This window comes from Hyperolius riggenbachi, chromosome 10, assembly GCF_040937935.1.
Source record: "Hyperolius riggenbachi isolate aHypRig1 chromosome 10, aHypRig1.pri, whole genome shotgun sequence".
Lineage (NCBI taxonomy): Eukaryota > Metazoa > Chordata > Amphibia > Anura > Hyperoliidae > Hyperolius > Hyperolius riggenbachi.
The window spans coordinates 267,899,846-267,921,758 of NC_090655.1; the positions used below are offsets into that span (position 1 = coordinate 267,899,846).

The 21,913-nt window shown below is 53.1% G+C and overlaps 1 protein-coding gene across 1 annotated transcript; it reads left to right on the top strand.

Annotated features, from left to right (window-relative positions):
• Positions 1-12,775: 12,775 nt before the first annotated feature.
• LOC137535411 (zinc finger protein 436-like) lies at positions 12,776-21,490 on the top strand. Its single transcript, XM_068257247.1, has 2 exons — positions 12,776-13,275; positions 19,372-21,490. Exons 1-2 carry the CDS (start codon positions 12,777-12,779, stop codon positions 20,586-20,588), a joined length of 1,716 nt encoding a protein of 571 aa, XP_068113348.1. The 5' UTR covers position 12,776; the 3' UTR covers positions 20,589-21,490.
• The last annotated feature ends 423 nt before the right edge of the window (positions 21,491-21,913 follow it).

The window sequence follows — 21,913 nt, forward strand, 5'->3', positions numbered from 1 at the left end:
ACGCTGGGGCACACACTAGAGGACGACCTTACACCCTGTTTAAGGGTACAGACGACCTCAAAAAGCGGGAGAGGCTGAACCCGCTTGGCACAGGCACAGGCAGGGAAAAACCAGAACCTAAGAAAAAAACAAAAATAAATAAGAGGAAATGAAAAAAAAAAAAAAAGGAAAAAAACTGGAAACGCACTATAGGCGAAGCTGTCCATTCGAGGACAGAAAAAAGAATGGCTGGAGGGGGGCGGAGCGGAAATCTTATAGGTGATCTGTCCTATCAGGGTTCGGGGGCGGAGCCAATACCCATGTGTATGCCGCCATGTTTGGTCCAGGAAAATTTATTAATGTTCAATGGCAGAGCAAGCGGCCTGTTCACATCCTATTGTCAGGGGAAGAATGCACGTCTATATGGATGCTGGGACTGCCTCAAATACTCTGCATGACTGAGCGGAGATCTCTCTCTCACTTACATTGCAGTCAGCCGTAGTCCTAGCTGAGCAGGTTCGGGTGACAGCACAGTCAGCCGTAGTCCTAGCTGAGCAGGGTCGGGTGACAGCGCAGTCAGCCGTAGTCCTAGCTGAGCAGGGTTGGGTGACAGCGCAGTCAGCCATAGTCCTAGCTGAGCAGGGTCAGGTGACAGCGCAGTCAGCCGTAGTCCTAGCTGAGCAGGGTCAGGTGACAGCGCAGTCAGCCGTAGTCCTAGCTGAGCAGGGTCGGGTGACAGCGCAGTCGGCCATAGTCGTAGCTGAGCAGGGTCGGGCGACAGCACAGTCAGCCGTAGTCCTAGTTGAGCAGGGTCGGGTGACAGCGCAGTGAGCCGCAGTCCTAGCTGAGCAGGGTCGGGTGACAGCGCAGTGAGCCGCAGTCCTAGCTGAGCAGGGTCGGGTGACAGCACAGTCAGCCGTAGTCCTAGCTCAGCAGGGTCGGGTGACAGCGCGGTGAGCCGTAGTCCTAGCTGAGCAGACCGGGTGACAGCACAGTCAGCCATAGTCCTAGCTGAGCAGGCTCGGGTGACAGCACACTCAGCCGTAGTCCTAGCTGAGCAGGGTCGGGTGACAGCGCAGTCAGCCATAGTCGTAGCTGAGCAGGTTCGGGTGACAGCGCAGTCAGCCATAGTCGTAGCTGAGCAGGGTCGGGTCACAGCGCAGTCAGCCATAGTCCTAGCTGAGCAGGCTCGGGTGACAGCGCAGTCAGCCGTAGTCCTAGCTGAGCAGGGTTGGGTGACAGCGCAGTCAGCCATAGTCCTAGCTGAGCAGGGTCAGGTGACAGCGCAGTCAGCCGTAGTCCTAGCTGAGCAGGGTCGGGTGACAGCACACTCAGCCGTAGTCCTAGCTGAGCAGGGTCGGGTGACAGCACAGTCAGCCGTAGTCCTAGCTGAGCAGGGTCGGGTGACAGCGCAGTCAGCCGTAGTCCTAGCTGAGCAGGATCGGGTGACAGCACAGTCAGCCGTAATCCTAGCTGAGCAGGGTCGGGTGACAACGCAGTCAGCCATAGTCCTAGCTGAGCATGGTCGGGTGACAGCGCAGTCAGCCGTAGTCCTAGCTGAGCAGGGTCGGGCGACAGAGCAGTCAGCCGTGGTCCTAGCTGAGCAGGGTCGGGTGACAGCGCAGTCAGCCGTAGTCCTAGCTGAGCAGGGTCGGGCGACAGAGCAGTCAGCCGTGGTCCTAGCTGAGCTGGGTCGGGTGACAGCGCAGTCAGCCGTAGTCCTTGCTGAGCAAGGTCGGGTGACAGTGCAGTCAGCCATAGTCCTAGCTGAGCAGGGTCGGGTGTCATTGCAGTCAGCCGTAGTCCTAGCTGAGCAGGGTCGGGTGACAGCGCAGTAAGCCGTAGTCCTAGCTGAGCAGGGTCGGGTGACAGCGCAGTCAGCCGTAGTGCTAGCTGAGCAGGGTCAGGTGACAGCGCAGTCAGCCATAGTCCTAGCTGAGCAGGGTCGGGTGACAGCGCAGTCAGCCATAGTCGTAGCTGAGCAGGTTTGGGTGACAGCGCAGTCAGCCATAGTCGTAGCTGAGCAGGGTCGGGTCACAGCGCAGTCAGCCATAGTCCTAGCTGAGCAGGCTCGGGTGACAGCGCAGTCAGCCGTAGTCCTAGCTGAGCAGGGTTGGGTGACAGCGCAGTCAACCATAGTCCTAGCTGAGCAGGGTCAGGTGACAGCGCAGTCAGCCGTAGTCCTAGCTGAGCAGGGTCGGGTGACAGCACACTCAGCCGTAGTCCTAGCTGAGCAGGGTCGGGTGACAGCACAGTCAGCCGTAGTCCTAGCTGAGCAGGGTCGGGTGACAGCGCAGTCAGCCGTAGTCCTAGCTGAGCAGGATCGGGTGACAGCACAGTCAGCCGTAATCCTAGCTGAGCAGGGTCGGGTGACAGCGCAGTCAGCCATAGTCCTAGCTGAGCATGGTCGGGTGACAGCGCAGTCAGCCGTAGTCCTAGCTGAGCAGGGTCGGGCGACAGAGCAGTCAGCCGTGGTCCTAGCTGAGCAGGGTCGGGTGACAGCGCAGTCAGCCGTAGTCCTAGCTGAGCAGGGTCGGGCGACAGAGCAGTCAGCCGTGGTCCTAGCTGAGCTGGGTCGGGTGACAGCGCAGTCAGCCGTAGTCCTTGCTGAGCAAGGTCGGGTGACAGTGCAGTCAGCCATAGTCCTAGCTGAGCAGGGTCGGGTGTCATTGCAGTCAGCCGTAGTCCTAGCTGAGCAGGGTCGGGTGACAGCGCAGTAAGCCGTAGTCCTAGCTGAGCAGGGTCGGGTGACAGCGCAGTCAGCCGTAGTGCTAGCTGAGCAGGGTCGGGTGACAGCGCAGTCAGCCATAGTCCTAGCTGAGCAGGGTCGGGTGACAGAGCAGTCAGCCGTAGTCCCAGCTGAGCAGGGTCGGTTGACAGCGCAGTCAGCTGTAGTCCTAGCTGAGCAGGGTCGGGTGACAGTGCAGTCAGGCGTAGTCCTAGCTGAGCAGGTTCGGGTGACAGCGCAGTCAGCCATAGTCCTAGCTGAGCAGGGTCGGGTGACAGCACAGTTCGAGGACAGAAAAAAGAATGGCTGGAGGGGGGCGGAGCGGAAATCTTATAGGTGATCTGTCCTATCAGGGTTCGGGGGCGGAGCCAATACCCATGTGTATGCCGCCATGTTTGGTCCAGGAAAATTTATTAAGGTTCAATGGCAGAGCAAGCGGCCTGTTCACATCCTATTGTCAGGGGAAGAATGCACGTCTATATGGATGCTAGCTGAGCAGGCTCGGGTGACAGCACACTCAGCCGTAGTCCTAGCTGAGCAGGGTCGGGTGACAGCGCAGTCAGCCATAGTCGTAGCTGAGCAGGTTCGGGTGACAGCGCAGTCAGCCATAGTCGTAGCTGAGCAGGGTCGGGTCACAGCGCAGTCAGCCATAGTCCTAGCTGAGCAGGCTCGGGTGACAGCGCAGTCAGCCGTAGTCCTAGCTGAGCAGGGTTGGGTGACAGCGCAGTCAGCCATAGTCCTAGCTGAGCAGGGTCAGGTGACAGCGCAGTCAGCCATAGTCCTAGCTGAGCAGGGTCAGGTGACAGCGCAGTCAGCCGTAGTCCTAGCTGAGCAGGGTCAGGTGACAGCGCAGTCAGCCATAGTCCTAGCTGAGCAGGGTCGGGTGACAGCGCAGTCGGCCATAGTCGTAGCTGAGCAGGGTCGCGTGACAGCGCAGTGAGCCGTAGTCCTAGCTGAGCAGGGTCAGGTGACAGCGCAGTCAGCCGTAGTCCTAGCTGAGCAGGGTCGGGTGACAGCGCAGTCGGCCATAGTCGTAGCTGAGCAGGGTCGGGCGACAGCACAGTCAGCCGTAGTCCTAGTTGAGCAGGGTCGGGTGACAGCGCAGTGAGCCGCAGTCCTAGCTGAGCAGGGTCGGGTGACAGCGCAGTGAGCCGCAGTCCTAGCTGAGCAGGGTCGGGTGACAGCACAGTCAGCCGTAGTCCTAGCTCAGCAGGGTCGGGTGACAGCGCGGTGAGCCGTAGTCCTAGCTGAGCAGACCGGGTGACAGCACAGTCAGCCATAGTCCTAGCTGAGCAGGCTCGGGTGACAGCACACTCAGCCGTAGTCCTAGCTGAGCAGGGTCGGGTGACAGCGCAGTCAGCCATAGTCGTAGCTGAGCAGGTTCGGGTGACAGCGCAGTCAGCCATAGTCGTAGCTGAGCAGGGTCGGGTCACAGCGCAGTCAGCCATAGTCCTACCTGAGCAGGCTCGGGTGACAGCGCAGTCAGCCGTAGTCCTAGCTGAGCAGGGTTGGGTGACAGCGCAGTCAGCCATAGTCCTAGCTGAGCAGGGTCAGGTGACAGCGCAGTCAGCCGTAGTCCTAGCTGAGCAGGGTCGGGTGACAGCACACTCAGCCGTAGTCCTAGCTGAGCAGGGTCGGGTGACAGCACAGTCAGCCGTAGTCCTAGCTGAGCAGGGTCGGGTGACAGCGCAGTCAGCCGTAGTCCTAGCTGAGCAGGATCGGGTGACAGCACAGTCAGCCGTAATCCTAGCTGAGCAGGGTCGGGTGACAACGCAGTCAGCCATAGTCCTAGCTGAGCATGGTCGGGTGACAGCGCAGTCAGCCGTAGTCCTAGCTGAGCAGGGTCGGGCGACAGAGCAGTCAGCCGTGGTCCTAGCTGAGCAGGGTCGGGTGACAGCGCAGTCAGCCGTAGTCCTAGCTGAGCAGGGTCGGGCGACAGAGCAGTCAGCCGTGGTCCTAGCTGAGCTGGGTCGGGTGACAGCGCAGTCAGCCGTAGTCCTTGCTGAGCAAGGTCGGGTGACAGTGCAGTCAGCCATAGTCCTAGCTGAGCAGGGTCGGGTGTCATTGCAGTCAGCCGTAGTCCTAGCTGAGCAGGGTCGGGTGACAGCGCAGTAAGCCGTAGTCCTAGCTGAGCAGGGTCGGGTGACAGCGCAGTCAGCCGTAGTGCTAGCTGAGCAGGGTCAGGTGACAGCGCAGTCAGCCATAGTCCTAGCTGAGCAGGGTCGGGTGACAGCGCAGTCAGCCATAGTCGTAGCTGAGCAGGTTTGGGTGACAGCGCAGTCAGCCATAGTCGTAGCTGAGCAGGGTCGGGTCACAGCGCAGTCAGCCATAGTCCTAGCTGAGCAGGCTCGGGTGACAGCGCAGTCAGCCGTAGTCCTAGCTGAGCAGGGTTGGGTGACAGCGCAGTCAACCATAGTCCTAGCTGAGCAGGGTCAGGTGACAGCGCAGTCAGCCGTAGTCCTAGCTGAGCAGGGTCGGGTGACAGCACACTCAGCCGTAGTCCTAGCTGAGCAGGGTCGGGTGACAGCACAGTCAGCCGTAGTCCTAGCTGAGCAGGGTCGGGTGACAGCGCAGTCAGCCGTAGTCCTAGCTGAGCAGGATCGGGTGACAGCACAGTCAGCCGTAATCCTAGCTGAGCAGGGTCGGGTGACAGCGCAGTCAGCCATAGTCCTAGCTGAGCATGGTCGGGTGACAGCGCAGTCAGCCGTAGTCCTAGCTGAGCAGGGTCGGGCGACAGAGCAGTCAGCCGTGGTCCTAGCTGAGCAGGGTCGGGTGACAGCGCAGTCAGCCGTAGTCCTAGCTGAGCAGGGTCGGGCGACAGAGCAGTCAGCCGTGGTCCTAGCTGAGCTGGGTCGGGTGACAGCGCAGTCAGCCGTAGTCCTTGCTGAGCAAGGTCGGGTGACAGTGCAGTCAGCCATAGTCCTAGCTGAGCAGGGTCGGGTGTCATTGCAGTCAGCCGTAGTCCTAGCTGAGCAGGGTCGGGTGACAGCGCAGTAAGCCGTAGTCCTAGCTGAGCAGGGTCGGGTGACAGCGCAGTCAGCCGTAGTGCTAGCTGAGCAGGGTCGGGTGACAGCGCAGTCAGCCATAGTCCTAGCTGAGCAGGGTCGGGTGACAGAGCAGTCAGCCGTAGTCCCAGCTGAGCAGGGTCGGTTGACAGCGCAGTCAGCTGTAGTCCTAGCTGAGCAGGGTCGGGTGACAGTGCAGTCAGGCGTAGTCCTAGCTGAGCAGGTTCGGGTGACAGCGCAGTCAGCCATAGTCCTAGCTGAGCAGGGTCGGGTGACAGCACAGTTCGAGGACAGAAAAAAGAATGGCTGGAGGGGGGCGGAGCGGAAATCTTATAGGTGATCTGTCCTATCAGGGTTCGGGGGCGGAGCCAATACCCATGTGTATGCCGCCATGTTTGGTCCAGGAAAATTTATTAAGGTTCAATGGCAGAGCAAGCGGCCTGTTCACATCCTATTGTCAGGGGAAGAATGCACGTCTATATGGATGCTAGCTGAGCAGGCTCGGGTGACAGCACACTCAGCCGTAGTCCTAGCTGAGCAGGGTCGGGTGACAGCGCAGTCAGCCATAGTCGTAGCTGAGCAGGTTCGGGTGACAGCGCAGTCAGCCATAGTCGTAGCTGAGCAGGGTCGGGTCACAGCGCAGTCAGCCATAGTCCTAGCTGAGCAGGCTCGGGTGACAGCGCAGTCAGCCGTAGTCCTAGCTGAGCAGGGTTGGGTGACAGCGCAGTCAGCCATAGTCCTAGCTGAGCAGGGTCAGGTGACAGCGCAGTCAGCCATAGTCCTAGCTGAGCAGGGTCAGGTGACAGCGCAGTCAGCCGTAGTCCTAGCTGAGCAGGGTCAGGTGACAGCGCAGTCAGCCATAGTCCTAGCTGAGCAGGGTCGGGTGACAGCGCAGTCGGCCATAGTCGTAGCTGAGCAGGGTCGCGTGACAGCGCAGTGAGCCGTAGTCCTAGCTGAGCAGGGTCAGGTGACAGCGCAGTCAGCCGTAGTCCTAGCTGAGCAGGGTCGGGTGACAGCGCAGTCGGCCATAGTCGTAGCTGAGCAGGGTCGGGCGACAGCACAGTCAGCCGTAGTCCTAGTTGAGCAGGGTCGGGTGACAGCGCAGTGAGCCGCAGTCCTAGCTGAGCAGGGTCGGGTGACAGCGCAGTGAGCCGCAGTCCTAGCTGAGCAGGGTCGGGTGACAGCACAGTCAGCCGTAGTCCTAGCTCAGCAGGGTCGGGTGACAGCGCGGTGAGCCGTAGTCCTAGCTGAGCAGACCGGGTGACAGCACAGTCAGCCATAGTCCTAGCTGAGCAGGCTCGGGTGACAGCACACTCAGCCGTAGTCCTAGCTGAGCAGGGTCGGGTGACAGCGCAGTCAGCCATAGTCGTAGCTGAGCAGGTTCGGGTGACAGCGCAGTCAGCCATAGTCGTAGCTGAGCAGGGTCGGGTCACAGCGCAGTCAGCCATAGTCCTACCTGAGCAGGCTCGGGTGACAGCGCAGTCAGCCTTAGTCCTAGCTGAGCAGGGTTGGGTGACAGCGCAGTCAGCCATAGTCCTAGCTGAGCAGGGTCAGGTGACAGCGCAGTCAGCCGTAGTCCTAGCTGAGCAGGGTCGGGTCACAGCACACTCAGCCGTAGTCCTAGCTGAGCAGGGTCGGGTGACAGCACAGTCAGCCGTAGTCCTAGCTGAGCAGGGTCGGGTGACAGCGCAGTCAGCCGTAGTCCTAGCTGAGCAGGATCGGGTGACAGCACAGTCAGCCGTAATCCTAGCTGAGCGGGGTCGGGTGACAGCGCAGTCAGCCATAGTCCTAGCTGAGCATGGTCGGGTGACAGCGCAGTGAGCCGTAGTCCTAGCTGAGCAGGGTCGGGCGACAGAGCAGTCAGCCGTGGTCCTAGCTGAGCAGGGTCGGGTGACAGCGCAGTCAGCCGTAGTCCTAGCTGAGCAGGGTCGGGCGACAGAGCAGTCAGCCGTGGTCCTAGCTGAGCTGGGTCGGGTGACAGCGCAGTCAGCCGTAGTCCTTGCTGAGCAAGGTCGGGTGACAGTGCAGTCAGCCATAGTCCTAGCTGAGCAGGGTCGGGTGTCATTGCAGTCAGCCGTAGTCCTAGCTGAGCAGGGTCGGGTGACAGCGCAGTAAGCCGTAGTCCTAGCTGAGCAGGGTCGGGTGACAGCGCAGTCAGCCGTAGTGCTAGCTGAGCAGGGTCGGGTGACAGCGCAGTCAGCCATAGTCCTAGCTGAGCAGGGTCGGGTGACAGAGCAGTCAGCCGTAGTCCCAGCTGAGCAGGGTCGGTTGACAGCGCAGTCAGCTGTAGTCCTAGCTGAGCAGGGTCGGGTGACAGTGCAGTCAGGCGTAGTCCTAGCTGAGCAGGTTCGGGTGACAGCGCAGTCAGCCATAGTCCTAGCTGAGCAGGGTCGGGTGACAGCACAGTCAGCCATAATCCTAGCTGAGCAGGGTCGGGTGACAGTGCAGTCAGCCGTAGTCCTAGCTGAGCAGGGACGGGTGACAGCGCAGTCAGCCGTAGTCCTAGCTGAGCAGGGTCAGGTGACAGCGCAGTCAGCCATAGTCGTTGCTGAGCAGGGTCGGGTCACAGCGCAGTCAGCCATAGTCGTAGCTGAGCAGGGTCGGGTCACAGCGCAGTCAGCCATAGTCCTAGCTGAGTAGGGTCGGGTGACAGCGCAGTCAGCCATAGTCCTAGCTGAGCAGGGTCAGGTGACAGCGCAGTCAGCCGTAGTCATAGCTGAGCAGGGTCGGGTGACAGCACACTCAGCCGTAGACCTAGCTGAGCAGGGTCGCGTGACAGCGCAGTCAGTCGTAGTCCTAGCTGAGCAGGGTCGGGTGACAGCACAGTCAGCCGTAGTCCTAGCTGAGCAGGGTCGGGTGACAGCACAGTCAGCCGTAGTCCTAGCTGAGCAGGGTCGGGTGACAGCGCAGTCAGCCGTAGTCCTAGCTGAGCATGGTCGGGTGACAGCGCAGTCAGCCGTAGTCCTAGCTGAGCAGGGTCGGGCGACAGAGCAGTCAGCCGTGGTCCTAGCTGAGCAGGGTCGGGTGACAGCGCAGTCAGCCGTAGTCCTAGCTGAGCAGGGTCGGGCGACAGAGCAGTCAGCCGTGGTCCTAGCTGAGCAGGGTCGGGTGACAGTGCAGTCAGCCATAGTCCTAGCTGAGCAGGGTCGGGTGTCAGTGCAGTCAGCCGTAGTCCTAGCTGAGCAGGGTCGGGCGACAGAGCAGTCAGCCGTGGTCCTAGCTGAGCAGGGTCGGGTGACAGCGCAGTCAGCCATAGTCCTAGCTGAGCAGGGTCGGGTGTCAGTGCAGTCAGCCGTAGTCCTAGCTGAGCAGGGTCGGGTGACAGCGCAGTAAGCCGTAGTCCTAGCTGAGCAGGGTCGGGTGACAGCGCAGTAAGCCGTAGTCCTAGCTGAGCAGGGTCAGGTGACAGCGCAGTCAGCCATAGTCCTAGCTGAGCAGGGTCGGGTGACAGCGCAGTCAGCCGTAGTCCTAGCTGAGCAGGGTCGGGTGACAGCGCAGTCAGCCGTAATCCTAGCTGAGCAGGGTCGGGTGACAGCATTGTCAGCCATAGTCCTAGCTGAGCAGGGTTGGGTGACAGAGCAGTCAGCCATAGTCCTAGCTGAGCAGGGTCGGGTGACAGCGCAGCCAGCCGTAGTCCTAGCTGAGCAATGTCGGGTGACAGCGAAGCCAGCCGTAGTCCTAGCTGAGCACGGTCGGGTGACAGCGCAGTCAGCCGTAGTCCTAGCTGAGCAGGTTCGGGTGACAGCGCAGTCAGCCGTAGTCCTAGCTGAGCAGGGTCGGGTGACAGCGCAGTCAGCCGTAGTCCTAGCTGAGCAATGTCGGGTGACAGCGAAGCCAGCGGTAGTCCTAGCTGAGCAGGGTCGGGTGACAGCGCAGTCAGCCGTAGTCCTAGCTGAGCAGGGTCGGGTGACAGCGCAGTCAGCCATAGTCCTAGCTGAGCAGGTTCGGGTGACAGCGCAGTCAGCCGTAGTCCTAGCTGAGCAGAGTCAGTTGACAGCGCAGTCAGCCATAGTCCTAGCTGCGCAGGTTCGGGTGACAGCGCAGTCAGTGGTAGTCCTAGCTGAGCAGGGTCGGGTGACAGCACAGTCAGGTGTAGTCCTAGCTGAGCAGGGTCGGGTGACAGCGCAGTCAGATGTAGTCCTAGCTGAGCAGGGTCGGGTGACAGCACAGTCAGGTGTAGTCCTAGCTGAGCAGGTTCGGGTGACAGCGCAGTCAGTGGTAGTCCTAGCTGAGCAGGGTCGGGTGACAGCGCAGTCAGGTGTAGTCCTAGCTGAGCAGGGTCGGGTGACAGCACAGTCAGCCGTAGTCCTAGCTGAGCAGGGTTGGGTGACAGCAGGCATAACTCAGCTCAGTCAGGATAGCTGTGAGGCATGAGCTGCAGCTTGCAGAGACTCCTGGCTGAGGCTGTGCTGAAAGAGAGAGCAGAGCAGCCACCAGCCCCACATCGCTCAGGTCTGCCAGCAGGAAGAGCAGTGGGCGGTCTTAACAAGACTCGCAGCCGCTCCAGCCAATACAGTGGCGACAAGGAGCTATGCTTACTCACAGCTCCATCCAGCTAGCTAGCAGCGGGGGAGGGATTTTTGTGGTCAAGGCGCTGTCGGCTCTATAAGGCTGAATGGGGACATAAAGGGGACTGCCCCGTGACGCAGGATCGAGACTTTCAAATCGTGAAAGTTCCACCCAAATCATGACTGTTGGGCCGTATGGCATACTGCTAAAAAAATTATAAGCAAAAGCTGTAATCTTGAACCAGTAGTTTCATCACTTACAACTGTGCAACTTAGATAATCTTCCCCTCATTATCTATCAGAAGTCATCAGCATCCTGTACAGATCATATGACCGCATCATTGGGGATGAACAAGGACCAGAGTCACATGACCGAGAGGATATTCAACCTCACCCTGGATATCATCTATCTGTTGACTGGAGAGGTGAGAAGGATTGTGGGAGATCACATAACATCACTGTTAACTTTATTAATCAAACTCGCAGCTGACTGGAGAGGTGAGGAGGATTCTGGGAGGTCATATCACATTAATGTTATTCTTTCCATACAGAGTTTTCCGCCAGTGAAGTCTGGTGATCATGTGACCATCACGGTTCCCCCACCTCACATCCTGATATCTGAGGGACCCAACCAGCAGGAGATTCTGGAAGTCACCAGGAAGATGATGGAGCTGCTGACAGGAGAGGTAAACGGTGCTGGGAATTATAGGACATTATTCAGTAACAGCAAGGGGTGTGTCTAGGTAGTGACTGTATTACTGTGTGTGTCAGGTTCCTGTGAGATGTCAGGATGTCTCCGTCTATTTCTCCATAGAGGAGTGGCAGTATATAGAAGGACACCAGGACCTCTACAAGGACACCATGATGGAGAATCAGCCGCCCCTCACATCACCAGGTAAGAGGACACTTTCATTTCTTGTAATGTAAAGGTGAGAGCAGTATGGATTGCCTAGATCAGAATCAGAATCATTTATTTCGCCAAGTTCAAACGGGAGTTGTACTTGGAATTGGTTTTGGCTCATACAGGTTTTGGAAAGATGGGGGTGATAATGCCCGAAAGCCAAAAACCCAGGCTGGCATACTACTGAATATTGCTTATATCCTCATCATCTGATAATCACATAGAGACATGTATTCAGTCAGTGTGTGTTTCCTACAGATGTATCCAGCAACAGAACCCCAGCAGAGAGATGTACAGGTTCTCTTTATTCCCAGGATTGTCTATCTACATCCCCCATCATCTGATAATCACATAGAAACTATGTATTCAGTCAGTGTGTGTGTTTCCTATAGATGTATCCAGCAACTGAAACCCACCAGAGAGATGTACTGGTCCTCTTTATTCCCAGGATTGTCCACCTAGATCCCCATCATCTGCTAAACACATAGAGGCAATGTATTCAGTTAGTGTGTGTGTGTTTCCTACAGATGTATCCAGTAACAGAAACCCTCCAGAGAGATATACAGGTGCTCTTTATTCTCTGGATTGTCTACAGGAAGATCCCACCATCCCCCACCATTATCAGGTAGGTGGTACTGAGGGTCATTAGAGACTTCAAACTGTGTGACATTGTTTCCTCCTGCGTATGCTGTTATCTGTTTTCACATTTTAAATTATCTCTCATTTTGTGCACTTAGGTTGGAGAACCGAGACATGTGAAAGCTGTGGTTAAAGAGGAAGAAGAAGAGGCGTATGTGAGGAGTGATCAGCAGTATATGGAGAAGGGTGACATGATGGGGACAAGTAAAGAGGAAGAAGAAGAGATGTATGTGAGGAGTGATCAGCAGTCTATGGAGGAGGGAGACATGATGAGGACAAGTAAAGAGGAAGAAGGAGAGACGTATGTGAGGAGTGATCAGCAGTCTATGGAGGAGGGAGACATGATGAGGACAAGTAAAGAGGAAGAAGAAGAGGCGTATGTGAGGAGTGATCAGCAGTCTATGGAGGAGGGTGACATGGTGAGGACAAGTAAAGAGGAAGAAGAAGAGGCGTATGTGAGGAGTGATCAGCAGTCTATGGAGGAGGGAGACATGATGAGGACAAGTAAAGAGGAAGAAGAAGAGGCGTATGTAAGGAGCGATCAGCAGTCTGTGGAGGAGGGTGACATGATGGGGACAAGTAAAGAGGAAGAAGAAGAGACGTATGTGAGGAGTGATCAGCAGTCTATGGAGGAGGGTGACATGGTGAGGACAAGTAAAGAGGAAGAAGAAGAGGCGTATGTGAGGAGTGATCGGCAGTCTATGGAGGAGGGAGACATGATGAGGACAAGTAAAGAGGAAGAAGGAGAGACGTATGTGAGGAGTGATCAGCAGTCTATGGAGGAGGGAGACATGATGAGGACAAGTAAAGAGGAAGAAGAAGAGGCGTATGTGAGGAGTGATCAGCAGTCTATGGAGGAGGGTGACATGGTGAGGACAAGTAAAGAGGAAGAAGAAGAGGCGTATGTGAGGAGTGATCAGCAGTCTATGGAGGAGGGAGACATGATGAGGACAAGTAAAGAGGAAGAAGGAGAGACGTATGTGAGGAGTGATCAGCAGTCTATGGAGGAGGGAGACATGATGAGGACAAGTAAAGAGGAAGAAGGAGAGACGTATGTGAGGAGTGATCAGCAGTCTATGGAGGAGGGAGACATGATGAGGACAAGTAAAGAGGAAGAAGAAGAGGCGTATGTGAGGAGTGATCAGCAGTCTATGGAGGAGGGTGACATGGTGAGGACAAGTAAAGAGGAAGAAGAAGAGGCGTATGTGAGGAGTGATCAGCAGTCTATGGAGGAGGGTGACATGATGGGAACAACTACAGAGGAAGAAGAAGAGACATATGTGAGGAGTGATCAGCAATCTATGGAGGGGGGTGACAAGATGGGGACAGCTACAGAGGAAGAAGAAGAGACATATGTGAGGAGTGATCAGCAATCTATGGAGGGGGGTGACAAGATGGGGGCAGCTACAGAGGAAGCAGAAGAGACATATGTGAGGAGTGATCAGCAGTCTGCAGAGGAGGGTAACATGATAAAGACTAGTGAACAGGAGGACAATATTACAGAGGGCAGAAGCGGTGAGTAATCAGTATGAAATATAGAATACATGTGCATCTTTATTGCTGTTGTGATTGTGACCAGGGCTGTGAAGTCGGAGTTGGAACAATTTTTGGGTACTTGGAGTCAGAGAAAAATGCTCCTACTCTGACTCCTGACAAATGTAAACAGTTATGAAAAGAGAAAATGTGATAAAATGTTCTATTTTACAGAAAATAGCCATCAATAATAACATATATACAGTAATGGCTCTGCTTAGTCCACAAAACTGAAATAAACCAATCAAAAAATAGTTACTTGTGCTGCTCCAATAAAGCATATCTGGTGTACATAAAGGTAGTAGGTACAGAGGTACACTAATGCTTAAAAGTTAGAATGTCCCAACACAATAGGCTTGATTCGCTAAGGCAAACAGCATGCCTTATCCGAGTTAACACACCTTATCAGAAATAACATGTCTTATCAAAGTTAACACAGCTTATTAGAGTAGCATAGTGAGCGCTACGAAGTTATGCCTGCTAAGTGGCAATGACAAGAGCTCCACTCATCCTGCCCTGAGCCCCTGCAGGTTTGTATGCTACTCTGATAAGGCATGTTAACTTTGATCAGACTTGTTATCTCTGATAAGGTGTGTTAAAGCGGAATATAACCCTGCATTTCAACTTTGCTCTAAAACATTATTTACAGCATATTATATGCAACCAGCATTTTTTTACTAGCACATGTGAAAGAAGGATACCGTGTACCTATCTCTAAAACAGTTCCATCTATTTATTCCTTTCTTCAGCCAAAAGTAAACAGTGAACAGTATTGACATATGCAGAAGTATCATCAAACCTGTGTGCTGGAAGTTGTTGCGGTGAAGGAGGAGGGGTTGACCAGGGGAAGATTTGGACGGCACTACAGCCGTTTCACGCCGCTCACATGCGTGTCCGACCTTCTTTCACATGTGCTTAGACTGTTGTGGTGCCCTGCACTAACCTTACCTGCTGCACATCTCTAAGTTCCCCCTGCTAGCCCTGTAGAAGTTGCTTAAACAATATGAAGGTGATGATGTGACTTATTGCATGTGATGCAAGCGCCCTCTGAACAAGGCCCTGTAACCCCCAGGTTCAAGCAATTGAGTGCCAGACCGTAAATTTTTCTTCTATAGTGTACTAATTTTTTTTACTAGACCAGCATTGGAAGGGTTACACACAGAGCTTTAAAGTTCCGTGGAGAGAACTGCTCCCCGCAGCCGAAGTTTAGATAGATACATTTAAGTAAACAAAATGTAACAAGTGTGGAATGTGACTCACTGAAAATTACACACAATATGGGTATACTGTGTGTAATTTATGTGATGTGATTTTCATATTACACGTATTTCATATATCAGTCATTGATCTCTGAGGTTTTTTGTTATTTCAGTAATTGGTTGTGTGAAGCACAAGGTAGTAGGTTATATTTGAATGTGACTCACTCTCTCTGACTGTGCAGGAGCTGGAGGACAGCCAAAGAGTGTGTAACATTCCTCACTTGTTACATTCTGTTTATTTAAATGTATCTATCTAAACTTCCAGGGAGCAGTTCTCTCCACGGAACTTTAAAGCTCTGTGTGTAACCCTTCCAATGCTGGTCTAGTAAAAAAAATGCTGGTTGCATATAATATGCTGTAATCAAGGTTTTAGAGCAAAGTTGAAATGCAGGGTTATATTCCGCTTTAACTCAGATAAGGCATGCTTTTTGCCTTAGTGAATCAAGCCAAATGTCTGTTTAATAAGATTCACTGAATCACTGAAACCCTGTATCAGCTGGGTTCCAGTGCATAGATCTGCCCCTTTTCAGAAAATAGCCCTGGCCTGTTTTCTATCTGATATAGAAAAGGTAGAGGCCTTTTTCTACAAGGTGACAGGGCTACACACTGGAACCCAGCAGACATGGGGCTCTGGTGAATCTTATTATGTAGACAACATACTGGGGCATTCATGTTGACAATGACAGGCTGAGATGGCTGAAATGGGTAGAGTGTCGGCTTCCTGGCCAGGATCTTTTTATTCCCAAAAGCAGATACCATCTTAACCACTTCTTCCACTTATGCAGTATATCTATGTCCAAAGCCACGAGGACGTAGATATACGATTTCCCCCTGCAGCCCAGCTGTGCCCGATTGGGCACGCTCCCATGCACGCCCTCAGCACTTTCAGCTGCATTACTAATTGGTAAAAGGGAGAATGTTCCCTTTAAGCCAATTAGAGACCCCCCACGGATGAACGATTACCTCTGTAGCCAACATCGGTGATCCTTCGTCTCTCCCCCTTTGTGGCCAGATTGCTGGAAAAACACCATTGCAAGCAGCCTCTCTCACCTCACCTCGTTCCTGCAAATATCCTGCAGCCGGAGCCTCCATTCAGTGCGCTGCACTCAGCCCCATAATGCCAATCATTCATGATGTCATCAAGCCGGGACCTAGATATCAAGCCAGGACCCGAATGTTTGGCATTACGGAGCTGAGTGCAGCACACTGAGTGGAGTGCCTAGCACACAAATAACTATGCTGTGTTGCTTTTTTTCTTTCTCTGACTAAAAGAGTTAAATATCAGGTGTGTAAGTGGCTGACTCAGTCCCGACTCAGACAGGAAGTGACTACAGTGTCATTGATAAGAAATTCCACCTTTTTATCCCTTTCTTGCTCTCAGAAGCCACTTTCTGCTAGGAAAGTGTTTTATAGTTGCAATTTCTTATCAGTGAGGGTCACACTGTAGTCACTTCCTGTAATTGGTGACAGCTTACTAACAATAACAGTACATACATCCTGATTGCCTTGGAGTTCCCTGTTCTGATCTGTGAAGAGGGGAGGTGGTTGATGAGTAAGAAACATCCTGATACATTTTATCACAACAGCAATACAATGCTAATCAGTTGAGGACTTTCCATCTCTGGATTGTCACATGTAGATATAATCACTGATTATTATAACCAATAGCATTGTACCGTGTGTGATTTAAGTTATTTGTACCCGCCTGTAATATGTTGATAAGCTACAAATAGCATCAGCAAGTATCAGACACTCGCCTCTTTGTTACTGTATAACCGCTATCAGGCACCTGCCACAACCAGCGCCAAATGTACTGCTTTGGATACAGCATCCTGTACATCACATTTGCTGTCATTGTCCTTCTGTTGCTTCAGCACAAATGTGAGCCCACCCCAAGAGCTTCCTGTGACAGAATCTGTGTGATTTATTGAAGAAAAAGCCACTGAAGAAGAATACAGATGGGCCACACAGTGGGCATTACAGAGGGCACACAGGAGGCACTGGAGGGTGCAGAGGAGGAACTGAGGGGGGTACACAGGAGGAGCAGAGGAGGCACTGATGGGGGTATACAGGAGGAGCAGAGGAGGCACTGAGGGGGGTATACAGGAGGAGCAGAGGAGGCACTGAGGGGGTACACAGGAGGAGCAGAGGAGGCACTGAGGGGGGTACACAGGAGGAGCAGAGGAGGCACTGATGGGGGTATACAGGAGGAGCAGAGGAGGCACTGAAAGGGGTACACAGGAAGAGCAGAGGAGGCACTGAGGGGGGTACACAGGAGGAGCAGTGGAGGCATTGAGGGGGGTACACAGAATTAGCAGAGGAGGAACTGCGGGGGGTACACAGGAGGAGCAGAGGAGGCTCTGAGGGCGGTACACATGAGGAGCAGAGGAAGCACTGAAGAGGTGCAGAGGAGGCACAGAATGGGGCACATAGGAGCTGCAGAGGAGGCACTAAGGGGTACACAGGAGGGGCAGAGGAGGCACAGAAGGGGACGTAAATGAGGGAGGAGGCACTGAAGGGGGCACATAGGAACTGCAGAAGAGGCACTGAGGCACAGGAGGAGCAGAGGAGGAACTGAGGGGGGAACACAGGAGGAGCAGAGGAGGCACTGAGGGGGGTACACAGGAGAAGCAGAGGAGGCATTGAGGGGGGTACACAGGAGGAGCAGAGGAGGCACTGCGGGGGGTACACAGGAGGAGCAGAGGAAGCACTGAAGGGGCGCAGAGGAGGCACAGAATGGGGCAGAGGAGGCACTAAGGGGTACACAGAAGGGGCAGAGGAGGCACAGAAGGAGACGTATATGAGGGGTAGAGGAGGCACTGAAGGGGGCACATAAGAACTGCAGAAGAGGCACTGAGGGGTGCACAGAAGTGGACACATAGGAGGTACAGAGAAGGCACTAATGGAGTACACAGGAGTTGAAGAGAAGGCACTGAGGGTATCACCGGAGGTGCAGATGAGGCATTGAAGGGATATACTTGAGGTGCAGAAGAGGCACTGAAGGGGCATATATGAGGGTCAGGTGACGCATTGAAGGGGGGGCAGAGGAGGCACTGAAGGAGATACACAGAAGGTGCGGAGGAGGTACTGAAGAGGGGCATACAGGAGGTGCAGAGGAAGCACTAAAGGGGCACACAGGAGGTGCAGAGGAAGCACTGAGGGGGCACAGGAGGTGCAGAGGAAGCACTGAGGGGGGCACAGGAGGTGCAGAGGGAGCACTGAGGGGGGCACAGGAGGTGTAGAGGAAGCACTGAAGGAGGTGCAGAGGAAGCACTGAAGGGGCACACAGGAGGTGCAGAGGAAGCACTGAGGGGGCACAGGAGGTGCAGAGGAAGCACTGAGGGGGGCACAGGAGGTGCAGAGGGAGCACTGAGGGGGGCACAGGAGGTGTAGAGGAAGCACTGAAGGAGGTGCAGAGGAAGCACTGAAGGGGCACACAGGAGGTGCAGAGGAAGCACTGAGGGGGGCACAGGAGGTGCAGAGGAAGCACTGAGGGGGGCACAGGATGTGCAGAGGGAGCACTGAGGGGGGCACAGGAGGTGCAGAGGGAGCACTGAGGGGGGCACAGGAGGAAACCTGTGCAGGGGGTGGCGGGGGGGTCAATCTTACCTGTCTGACGTCTTCTTCATCCGTCCCTCGTCGCCTCCCACGATGCGGTCCACTTGCATCACGTGACTCCAAACACTTCCTCATTCAACCCGGAAGGAGGAAGTGTTTGGAGTCATGTGACCGCCGCGCAGAACGCATCGTGGGAGGCGCCGAGGGACGGAGCAAGAAGACGTCAGACAGGTAAGATTGACCCCCCCCCCCCCCCCCCCCGCCACCCCCTGCACAGGTTTATTGGGAGATATCCGGATAGAACTATCCGGGTATCTCCCGAATTCGGATTTGAGCAAGCCTGGCTATAAGTACATATAGACAAAAAACAGTGTTATTACTTGCGCTCAACAGATCAGTTATGGCCCTTTTTAATGCACCCGGTGCGGCTCTCTTGTACTGGATGGAGCCAGTTACTGTAGAAACAAGAGGGTAGGGGCCCTTTCAGAGAAAGGAAAGTATCCACTTCAGGATTCAAATATAATTCAATAACCAAAAGGCCCCAATATAATGTAACTAAAAAACAAGAGGATCTATCAAGATACCAAAAATCCATCTCTGCAGATATGGAAAGAGTTTGGACAAATACGGTGAGGGATCTACAGCATGTGGGTACATCAGCCTCTAACACAAATAAAGGCCCTCCGGACAATTCAAGTAACAAGACATTGTAAGTCTGATTATTTTAAAGTGTGCAAAGTAATACTTGGTTAATGCACCATCGGAGCGCTCTCTGTCTCCCCCCTACCCTCCTATAAGTACATATAGGTCTGTTGTCACAGGAGTAACACATTGCTTCCATTGTCTCATCAAGCTCTACAACTTACTGCTTTTCATGTGTGGCCAATGCTTTAGCTATAGGGAGGGACAATGAGATGCAAATAACTCTGACTTGTATGCAAATATAATGCAAATTATATGCAGATAATCACGTGTCAGGAAATGCATTTGAATTCCTAGCTACATAAAATTAGCATGCAAAGCAGTTATAGTCATTTGATTGACCCCCGTAAAAAGCACAACTTTCTGCAGTTCTCTGTCAGGCTGATAACTAGTGATGGTCAGTGATATGCCAATAAGTTAGTGCATCTGTCACATTTTCAATCTGCATAAACTTTGCATCTACTTGGAATTATCAGCAGCTCACTGACCATCCCTAATGATAATTGCTCCTCCCCTCAGAATTCTCTAACAGGAAGTGATGATGTTTCTCTATTTGCAGCACGGAGTCCCGGCATCAGGAACCTCTCAGAGACTCGTCTCTCTGTATCCACAGACTGTACAACGGATGATGATGTCACTGGACAAGAGTCTCCTGCAGATATCCTGGTGACCCTAAATATTCCCCCAGACTCTCCTCACCTGTTTAACCCTGAGGTGCCTCCTACCCAGCACAGCTCTCCCCCTACTAGAGGCTCTTATTCCTGTTCCAACTGTGGGAAATGCTTCTTACGGAAATCACAGCTTGTCAGACATGAGAGATCTCACACTGGTGAGAAGGCTTATACATGTGCTGAGTGTGGGAAATCTTTTGGTCGAAAATCACACCTTGTCAGACATGAGAGCTCACACAGTGATGAAAAGCCTTATACATGTGCTGAGTGTGGGAAATCTTTTGGTCGAAAATCACACCTTGTCAGACATGAGAACTCACACAGTGATGAAAAGCCTTATACATGTGCTGAGTGTGGGAAATGTTTTAGGGAGAAATCACTGCTTGTCAGACATGATATATCTCACACTGGTGAGAAACCCTATTCATGTGCTGAGTGTGGGAAATGTTTTGGGCATAAGTCCAACCTTGTCATGCATGAAAAAACTCACACTGGTGAGGCTTATACATGTGCTGAGTGTGGGAAATCTTTTGGTCGAAAATCACACCTTGTTAGACATGAGAGCTCTCACACTGGTAACAAGCAATATTCATGTGCTGAGTGTGGGAAATGTTTTGCGTGTGAATCTACCCGTGTCACACATGAGAGAACTCACACTGGTGAGAAGCCCTATACATGTACTGAGTGTGGGAAATGTTTTGCACAGACATCGCAGCTCGTCACACATGAAAGATCTCACACTGGTGAGAAGCCCTATTCATGTGCCGAGTGTGGGAAATGTTTTGGGTATAAATCGAGCCTTGCCATACATAAGAAATCCCACACTGGTGAAAAACCCTATTCATGTGCTGAGTGTGGGAAATGTTTTGGAGATAAAGGAAACCTTATCAGACATGAGAGATCTCACACTGGTGAGAAGCCCTATCCATGTGCTGAGTGTGGGAAACGTTTTGGAGAGAAAAGAAGCCTAATCAGACATGAGATATCTCACACTGGTGGGAAGCCCTATCCATGTGCTGAGTGTGGGAAACGTTTTGGAGAGAAAAGAAGCCTAACCAGACATGAGAGATCTCACACTGGTGAGAAGCCCTATTCATGTGCTTAGTGTGGGAAATGTTTTGGAGAGAAAAGAAGCCTAACCAGACATGAGAGATCTCACACTGGTGGGAAGCCCTATCCATGTGCTGAGTGTGGGAAACGTTTTGGAGAGAAAAGAAGCCTAACCAGACATGAGAGATCTCACACTGGTGGGAAGCCCTATCCATGTGCTGAGTGTGGGAAACGTTTTGGAGAGAAAAGAAGCCTAACCAGACATGAGAGATCTCACACTGGTGGGAAGCCCTATTCATGCACCTTGTGAGAAATGCTTTGGGAGTAAATCACCATTTATCATATATTAGTGGTGAGTGTGAGAAATGTCTTGGCCATATGTGTTCTGTTATAAAGTTCATTTTATTTCTTGCAAAGTGTACATGGAAGCATTTTTAAATCGAATTCTCTTGTGTGAACTCAGTGCGTGGGTTTGTAAAGTGTTAATGTCCCTGAACTGAGGTGACCTGGCGAGATAAACATTGGTACATATAGTATTAAGCCTAGTTAGAACTTGCCTGTGTTCACGTTTTATATTCTCCATTGCAAGGGTCAATAAACCAGTCTTTTTTTATCTATGCAAATGTGGCAGGATCTACAGTTGCATGCAGCCACTGCTCACCTGAATAGTATATAAAAGCCAAAAACACTTTTATCTGTCTGAACAAACACTCCTGATAAAAAGCGAGGACTGAAAAGATATTTACAGTAGAATCCCAGTTATCCGGGACTCAACTAACCAGAACTAATCACTGGCAGTACTCACAGCCAACTTTTTAGGCTTTTTGTAGGCTCTGCTGTGCTTAAAGAGGAACTCCAGAGAAAATAATGTAATAAAAAAGTGATTAATTTTTGCAATAATGATGTATAAATGATTTAGTCCGTGTTTGTCTATTGTAAAATCTTTTAAATCCCTGATTTACATTCTGACATTTATTACATGGTGCAACAAACACAATTGCTAACTTCCAGTCAGAGCAATATCCTGCCTCTATCTGGCCAGCAGACGCTAGTCAGCCAGTCAGGTGCACTGTTATACACCCTTTGCCTGCTGTACCATACCTAGCAGGTATTACATAGATTAGCATTCAGGTGGGAGGCTTCGGTTGGACGCAATCGTGAATTGCGTCATTTACAGGGACGCCCCGTGTAGGCACATCTCCCACACGGTCCCCTCCCTAACCACTCACCTGTCAACCGCTTCCTAGAAGCTGCAAAAAATAAATTTAAAATCACAAACACTGGTCCACATGACAGCCCAGGGGCCCCAGGTCTCTCTCACTCACTGGGGCCCCCAAACCACCATGCGACACCTAGAGGGAAGTGCGGGCAAGCCCTGGA

Coding starts and splice junctions, on each gene's coding strand:
- LOC137535411 (XM_068257247.1), top strand. CDS start 12,777: ATGATGAGGACAAGTAAAGAGGAAGAAGGAGAGACGTATGTGAGGAGT. Junction 13,276..19,371: donor TATTACAGAGGGCAGAAGCG/GTGAGTAATCAG, acceptor CTCTATTTGCAG/CACGGAGTCCCGGCATCAGG.